The sequence below is a fragment of the Mastomys coucha genome, unplaced genomic scaffold, assembly GCF_008632895.1.
Source record: "Mastomys coucha isolate ucsf_1 unplaced genomic scaffold, UCSF_Mcou_1 pScaffold12, whole genome shotgun sequence".
Classification (NCBI taxonomy): domain Eukaryota; kingdom Metazoa; phylum Chordata; class Mammalia; order Rodentia; family Muridae; genus Mastomys; species Mastomys coucha.
In genome coordinates this window covers 67,780,699-67,789,556 of record NW_022196894.1, presented here as the reverse complement: position 1 = coordinate 67,789,556, position 8,858 = coordinate 67,780,699, and the positions used below count along the sequence as shown (strand labels likewise).

Sequence of the window (8,858 nt, the reverse complement as noted above, 5' to 3'; positions counted from 1 at the left end):
AAAAAAAAAAAAAAGAAAAAAAATGCAATATATCTGTTACAAATCTCTTTCACTATACATAGCCTTGTGAAAACTAGCTCCTGAAGAAATAGAAAAGACAGCAAATACAGAATAAAGCAGTAATGTGGCTTCACATTAGTGGGCTGTACTGGAAAGGGTCACTGAGATCAGCTCCTGGATGTTTTCATTAGCAGATACAGAAGCAAAGGCACACAGAGGTGAAGGAACCAAGAAAGACAGGGACTTATTAATGGTGGAGTCAGGGTTCAGGCATCAAGGCTGTTGACAGGGTACTTTCACCTGTCAGGGTACCCCTACACTACTGAGAAGTAAATATTAATCAAACAGACAACTGAACTGAAAAATTGGGTATACGGATACAGATGTACCAGAAGATATTTTTTTGTGATAACAACAACAAAATCCAAACTAAATACTATCATTCTAACTTCAAGCTAGATTTCAAACAAATCCTTTTCATCTGTTCAATGTCTGTGGCCAGTCTAACTTACTCTCAATTACCTCTTCCTTAGACTGCATGTTTTCAAATGGACTTTCGCTATCTCCAATGCCCATTTACACTAACAAACAACATCCTACGAGACAATTTTGCTTGTATTTGTCCTGTAATAAAGTTCAAAATATAATAGTAGGAATATGATTCTACTATAAGCTGTTATGATTCTAAGTCAACAGCACCATCAACCATTATACATTTGCTATACTCCTTCCTACCCAGTATTCTATTTCCCTGCTAGAATTTTATAAGATCCATAGTGGAAGAAGTTGCTTTGGCTAGCTAAGAATCTTGCCTAGCAGATAGCACAGAGGAAGTACTCAATAAATATTTGCAGAGTGAAGGGCTTAAAGGTGTTGGGCTGTACAAGATAAACAAGGTATGTTTATCCAACTTATCTTATGCATAAATGAGGACATAAATAAACTTATCTACACTTACCATGAAATTACAATACTTACCTGCCCGTTTATGACAACTGACATAGGCAATGGACGGACAGTCTTATACCTTCCTTCCAGTGTCCTTTAAATCTTTAAGTGCTATATATTGTGTCTCCTTTGAAATATATATTCTCTAGGCTTGTGACAAGCAGTGTCATCATTCAAATTCTTTAATTTTTATAAAATGACATCAGGCCTTGAAGTCTGAGATAGCTCTAATGCTACTGTTTTGATAACCTACCCACAGAAAAGCTTAGGGAAAGAAATATTTAACAACTCCAGGCTCTTAACTAATGTATCGCTTTCTTATGGTAGACCAACATAAATAAATGTGTGATATGTTGAGATACAGCCACAGGGAACTAAAATGCTTCACAATAGCACTATATGTATTCTTAGATGTTTAAAGCTCATGATGGAAACAGGATGAATAAAGAGCAAACATTTTAAAAGTCATACTTAGCAAAATAGAAGTGATGACTTTACAGATATTACAGGCATTCAGTTCATCTTGCTGCTAAAAAATGGGTTGAAAGTCTACTAAGTATCAAGCCCCTTACCAGATGCTGGAGTTACAGGCAAAATACTTTGTAAAGAGTTCCATTGTGATCGAATGATCTGGAAAGATTACTAGCATCTGTGGCTTAAGTTCAAGGTAACTTTATTTGAGAAAACATTTGTAGAGTCTGTATTGGATGTACCTTTTGAAAAAATAAGATATAAGAAAAACCTGGCTGAGGAGATGGCTCAGCAGTTGGCAGGACTATCTGGCCCCCTAAGGGTTGTGAGTTCGATCCCAGCTCTCCTCAAGAAAAACACGAATATCAAATTTGTCACAATCCCTAAGTCAGAATTCTAGAAACCTATCCTATAAGCTCATGAGTTATCTCAAGTTTTCTTTAGAAAGTGAAGTGCTAGCGTCCATTCTTTTAAATGTGAAATATAAATATATTCTAAATATAAAACATACATGTTCACTGATACAACATATGAGATAAGATTATATATTTTAAATTAAAATAAATCTAATTCTTTAAAAATCTAAACAGTATTTTTGACAACTGACCAGTATGGTAACTCATAAAAAGTATTTTAATTAATAAAATAAAATAACTGTACAATGGTAGACACTTTCTTTAAAAGTTTTTATTATACTTATTAATAATAAATTTATATTACTATTATACAAATTTATATAAAATTCCATCACTTATTCATTGTACTACATTTCTTTAAAAAAAATTCATGAAGATCAATTCTACATTTCGGCAAGCCTCCCACTAGACAAAAAGCCATGTATTGAAATTGAAGCAGTTTTCAATTTGCGTAGAATAAATTGAAAGCACATCTTGTCTTAAAAAAAAAAATCTAAAACCAAGTAATATAAAGTAGTCTAAAGTCTGAGAGTTTCATTGGTAGAAACACTGATAATCAGACAAGAGCTCCCTGGATGATGAAACTCTTTTACTTGAAATGAGTGGAGAGATCAATGTAACAATTTTAACTTTCATGTATTGAATAATTGCTTCTCTTTCTTCAGTATTCACTTTTTATTTATACTGTCATTAATTGTTTGTAGCAATTTGTCACATATATTATCTCTGATTTGGATTGTCACAAATATAATTGACATAATATTTTTTGATGTTTGACAGATAAATTAAAATACTGTTTTTAAGAAGTAAAACGAAATTTAAAAAATACCCTGCTGTTAAAAGGAATTCAGAACAAAGTAGCCACTCTCAGTGGCTTTGAGAGAAGCCACTGAAGCAGACACTGTGAATAGTACTGGGTGTTCTATAGTTTTGGACTTGTATATTAATTCTCTATTATTCAGAGATGACTTTTGAAAATATTTCCAAATGACATTTAAAAGGCAAAAGACAGAAATAAATCAATCTATAGTTTACCAATAGAGTTACATGAACTCATTGGATAACATTGGATCTGAGAAATGATAGATAGGAAAGGGGATCTAGAAATAATAAATGCTGTTAAAAGGAAACTCATCTCTGTAGATGAGAAGCCGGCAGGACAAGTGTAGACCTTATTTCTGACTCTTCTTCAACATGGGATTATTATCCACATATATGTCCACAACTATATTTTATATAGAAACTATTAACATTCTAAATTCAATTTTAATAGTAATTTCAAATTAGAGGACTCTGAAAACCAAGGGGGATTTTAATATTAAATCTAAATTAGCAGAAGCATTTAACAAACTTCTTAATTTATCACATTTATCACCAAGAAGGGAATTGCCAATTATGCCTATACCGAATTATATCATTACACAACAGCTTTGGGACAGTTAATCATGAACTTTTAGTAATCATGAATAACTAGCGAACATTTGGCAGCCTGAGTGCAATAACATAAACAAGAAAGGTAATCACATCAGAACGCAGAACGCTCAGGAATGTGGGCAGGCAGTGATCCATGCCATCTCTAATGATTAAACTGGAAAATAAATAAATAAATAAATTGACAGATGCACATTAATATTCAATTCTTTTCACCACTGAAGGTCTTGGGGCAGAAGGACCTGTCCACTGATTAGGACATTTTACTTTCAAACTACTGGCATGTTCTTTCTAACAATGGAATAGTGACAAGCAATTAGTGTAAATTATCCCCTATTAGGAAAACAGTGAATTCCAAATAATGTGTCATCCTTACAAGCTAGTTGGACCATCATCAGGGCATAAGTCCATTTCTGCAATTATTTATGACATGAGTTTAGCTATTCAAATATTGTATGCTAAAAAAATATTCTGTATTAAAGGGAGTCAGATGGGACAACTTCATTACAGCCTTACCTCTGCTATTGTTATCGAGTCTGGGTACATCGTGTGAGCCAAATGATTTGCCAGCATGAGATAAATCAAAGCATCTTCATCAACTTGTAGTCCAAAATATTCATTATAGTCACCTGAAAAACCTTGACCTGATGAACAGGAAAAATGGAATATATTTCATAAATATGTAAATCCTAATCTATGAAAACATACCTCAAAGAGTGAGGGATGTGTTACTCAAAAAAGTGTAATGAAATTACCACCTAAGAAAATACTAACTCAATATTTCTTGTCAATACGCAGAGATCAGAAAATCCTGCAAATCAGTTTGTTTGGAAGAACAAAGAACACTTTAAAGATGTAATTTAATTCTAACTAAATTTCATAGCACTGAAATAAGTAATGCAACATTGAAATTGAGTGGTATACATCAAATTTACAACGCATTTCTACCCTATCAGGGAACAGAAAAATAATGGGCCCTGAAACGTCAGCCATGAATAGACGAGGACCTCAGAGGGCTTACCAGTCACTACTGAACGCCTTGCTATGGGCAATCCAGGAAGCATTCATTGCCTGTTAATCTGTACCTGCCCCAACACGCACAGACAGACAGTCTCATCCCTGTGGTCAAACAGATAGCTCTGGTTAACCAAATGGCTTACAAACAAACCCAAGCCATGAATCTGGAAAAGGGTCTAGGGGCAAAAGGGATGACTGGTAGCATGGGATGGAGATGAGAGAGTGAAAGACTAGACTTGTCAGGATGTACTCTCCACATATCAAAGAACACATTTAATACAAATATTATTTTAATAAAATGCCAATGTTAGGTTTTAGTTGGTCCCCTGGAGGTTAACCAGAGCTAATGTAAAAAAAAAAAAAAAAAACCTTGAAAATTAAGAACTATTATTTACATTAAAATGGCTGTGATTTGTGCACTACAGATTTGCTATGATGGTGAATGAATTAGACCTCAACTCCACACTGCCTCGTCTGACCTACTTTTTATTTTGGTTAGAATAATTATACCATTCACGGAGTATATACAATTACTCTAATCTTCATACTGAACAAAATGAAAACACCAGTCTTTCTCCTTGCCTCCCCCTCCCACACCTCCTCCCTTGGATCCATTTATCTAAGCACTTTATTCTGATACTTGTTTTGTCCTGCCTGTCTGCAGGGCTGTGACATTTAAGGAGAAGTTAAAGTGTAACTATCAAAGGTTATGCTTCCAGCCTTTCAACATATACATCTCAATAATCATTCTCTGTCAAACTTCCCAACTGCTGATGGCATCATTCCTTCTTTTATAGTACGGAATGAAAAAAAAAAAAAAGGCATTTACTGAAGTCGTTGGAAAAACTTTTAGAAGGTATTCTTTTTATTATTCTTATTGTTTTCAGGGGGATCATTAAGATTAACAGAGCAGGGAAGAGGAGAAGTTCATATAGTAGGCTCTTCTATCTGTACCATCACAGGTCCATCAGACTTGCACGGTAAGCATTTTTATCTGCTGCTGAGCCATACAAAGATAATATGCATATATACATATGCATATTGTGTGTGTGTGTGTGTGTGTGTGTGTGTGTAGTGTTACTCACTATCTCATTCAAATGAATCATATTTGTTCTATGCACTGTGAGTAGAATATGTGTGCGAGTTAAGGGTACACGTGGTGGGGGTGTTTAAAAATAATACTTCAAAGTCATGCCTTTCAGTTAAATTATATGCCAGCAATATCGTACAGATGACCATATCTACCATCCTGGATGTTATAGGCCTCAAATATATATGTCTTAAAATTGAAAGTCCTTCCGCTAAAATTCACTATTTTCTCCAGAGCCCTACCATTCAGCAATCAAAAGCACGAGCTTCATTTTGTTTATCTATGAAGTCTGAATATATTGCTTTGCTTTGGGCAACAGGCTAGCATTAACTCAGACTTTCATTTTTAATTCACGAAACAACTTACTTTTACTTCCTAGATCTCCTGATGAATTTCTCACCGAGTTTATAGATTAGATACTTCATCCTTATACTAATTACTTCATCACATATTTTTAGCATCTATCTGCCCACTTGTTTTGCATGTTTAAGTTTTGGTTTTAACATTCTAAAGGAAATAAAAAAAGATGAAATAACTCAGAATTCTTTCCCTTTTGATGTCTAAGGCTCCGCTACTAATGGAACATATTTTTCATAACCCATAAATTTTTGTTTATTTCCCCGATATCTCAGCCCCTCTGGATCTCTCAGCCCCTCTGAATCCCCCAGCCCTCAATAGAAGTGGTTTTAAACTCTGAAAGGATCTCTGCCTCTTGCTATGTTTGTCTTTGTCTCCACCTCCTTCCCCCCGCCAAAAAGCTTCTCTCTAAAATGGGAGCACATAGAGGGCAAGACTTGGTTGTGATAATTGTAAAGTTTGTTTTTTTCCCCACAAGCAGTGCAATGTCATGACTAAGAGGAAACAGAAGTGGCCTCCAGCATGGGCTTCCCTCCCTAGAAAACACCTGTCAAGCCTGATGGTCTATACATGTCTCATCATTTTCTTGTTGGTAGTATGTATCCTCAATTGTTTGATTTTATTAAAAATAGAATTTTTTCATATGCTATATTCTGATAATGGTATCCACTCCCCCAAACTCCTCTGAATTACTCCTACCCTACCCTCCATCCAAATCCAAACCCTTTTTCGTCACGGCTTATAAAACAAGTAGACATCTAAGGAGTGATAATAAGATGAGAATAAACAAAACCAAATAAATTAGAATAGGACAAAGCAAACAGACAACAAAAGAAAAAGAACCAAAGACTAAGCACAATAAACTCATATACACAAAGATACGCATTCACACAGAAAGAGAGCTGAAGTCAGAATGTATGCCCAAAGAACCCGTAAAGAAAAAAAAACCCACCAGAAATGCAAGGAGAATGGATTATAATACAAAGGAGTTTCAAAGATACCAAAGAGCTGTATTGGGCATCCATCGTTAAGCCATAACCCGCCACCAATTAATAACCACTATAAAATTGAAAATAATTGTTTTCCTAGAATGGAGTCTTATTGGAGATACAGAACCCTCAAAAGGACAGTCCAAATGGCCAGCAGAAGAGGACCAAAATGCACTTCTAAAAAGAATACAGTAATTCTGGGCGTCAGAGCTGAAAATCTGTCACTCTGGAGGAAAGCTGAGAGAGAAGATGAGTAGTTTGAAGTCAGTCTAGCATATCCAGCAAGAGCCAGTCTTAAAAACAAAACTGAAAGGAAAACAACAACAACAGCAACAGCAATAACAAAAAAAAATTTATAAAAGAAAATCAATTGTTTCCAGATCACCTGGAATTATTGGGAATTATAATTCTGAGTTTAATTTTGTGCAAATTTCAAAATGATGGCCTGATCAATATTTCAACTTAATTAAAATAAAGTAAATAATATACATGTTTTCTCCATGTGTAATGCAAAAAATGTCCTCACTTATCATTTTTGTATCTGTTTTAATATAAATGCTAAATGGATGATGTTTCTTTACATTTATTTTTGATAGCTATGTATTACTAATACTTTATTCCTTAGAGACATACAGAAATGGAAATCCCTGTATTTGTTTTCCCTCTTACTAAAAGATAGCAGAAAAGCCTACCCAAAGTATATAAACAATAGAAAACTAAAAGTGAAGCTGGCAAAAACAGCCATGGCACTTTCTATAGGACAACCCTCAGCCAGGTTACGACTTAAGAAGATTCAGGCACCTACCCATCCCATGGTGATGATACAGCATAGAGGTGACACCATCAAAACGAAAGCCATCAAAGCGGTATTCCTCCAACCACCATCTTATGTTCGACAGAAGGAACCTTAAAACTTCCCAGCTAAAATATTAGAGAAAAAACATATTTAAGCTTAATGCAACCAAGGTTTTCCTTAATTGTTACACATCACTTGTTTGGATTATGGATTAGATTTACTTATCTATCTTAAGAAGCACAATACTCAAGAGCCATATACTGCAAACACGAGAAAACATACAACACCATTTATATAAAAGAAGTCAATGTAAAATGAGAATACGTTAAATTCCCTTTAGCCACAAAAATCATTCAAAATCTGAGGAAAACTATATTGAAGAAAAAACAAAAAACAAAAAAGAATTGTAGGGCAGGTGCCTGTGCAGTCTGTTTCAGTGATGCACTCTTGACAGCTAGAAAAGCTACTAGAGATGATATAGCTAAAAAAGAAAATGTGACTTATAACTCAATTTTAATCAAGATTTTTTTATGGATTATACAAGAATTAGAGTAGGTTATTCTTTTCTATTCGAAGAATTTTTTTGTTAGTATAGATTGGAGAAATGGCTCCAGTGACTATCTTTCTAAAATCCTTGGCTGAAACTTCAAGTAGCTCTAACTCCAAAGAAAAAATAAATGATAAAAAAGACTTCATCATATGATAAACAATATTACATTAACAAGATGCCCTTTTATAAAAGTAAAAATGAAAACATAATTATAAAAATATTCACATGTTTAATAAAGTAAACAACAAAGGGCCACACATCCATCAAAGCAGAAGGAAAATGAACTGGATTACTCAATTAAAAACACCACATGAAGCAAATCTATTTCGGACAACTAAAGAGAGGGCAACATCAATTAGTATTTCTTCAGATGCTCAGCCATGGTTGAGTTCTTGATCTTATTACAACTGTAGTTTTAAGACTTTAATACCTCATTTAGCTTAATGACAAAGCTGTAATTGTGTACACAAGTCTCTAACACAGCACAAATGTATGTCATTTGAAACCTTCTTCATATTAAAGCACAATCAGACAAAAGCAGACATTAAGCCATCACGATCAACTCCAAAAGTAGAAATCTAACTTTCGGGAAGAGATGACTGCAGATGCTAACACCTACTTGAAATAAGTTACATTGAACTCGAAAAAATTCCTGAATATATGAGAAATATTTCAAAAGGAAAACCAGAAGTATAAGCAATGCTAAGTGCACAAGGAAAGCCTGGAAGTTCAAGAAGCTTAGGTTAAAGGAGGAAAAAGGAAAACGTCAAATTCTATTAACTCATGTTTTTTT

At 34.3% G+C, this 8,858-nt stretch overlaps 1 protein-coding gene across 1 annotated transcript in view; it reads right to left on the bottom strand.

Annotated features, from left to right (window-relative positions):
- Gbe1 (1,4-alpha-glucan branching enzyme 1) overlaps positions 1 to 8,858 on the bottom strand; it is a 258,423-nt gene that overhangs the window by 70,167 nt on the left and 179,398 nt on the right. Inside the window, exons 8-9 of the mRNA XM_031364235.1 lie at positions 7,525 to 7,640; positions 3,783 to 3,910 (exon numbers count right to left, since the gene is read on the bottom strand). Of these exons, the coding sequence (XP_031220095.1) occupies positions 3,783 to 3,910; positions 7,525 to 7,640 (244 nt within the window). The remainder of the gene's footprint in view (positions 1 to 3,782; positions 3,911 to 7,524; positions 7,641 to 8,858) is intronic.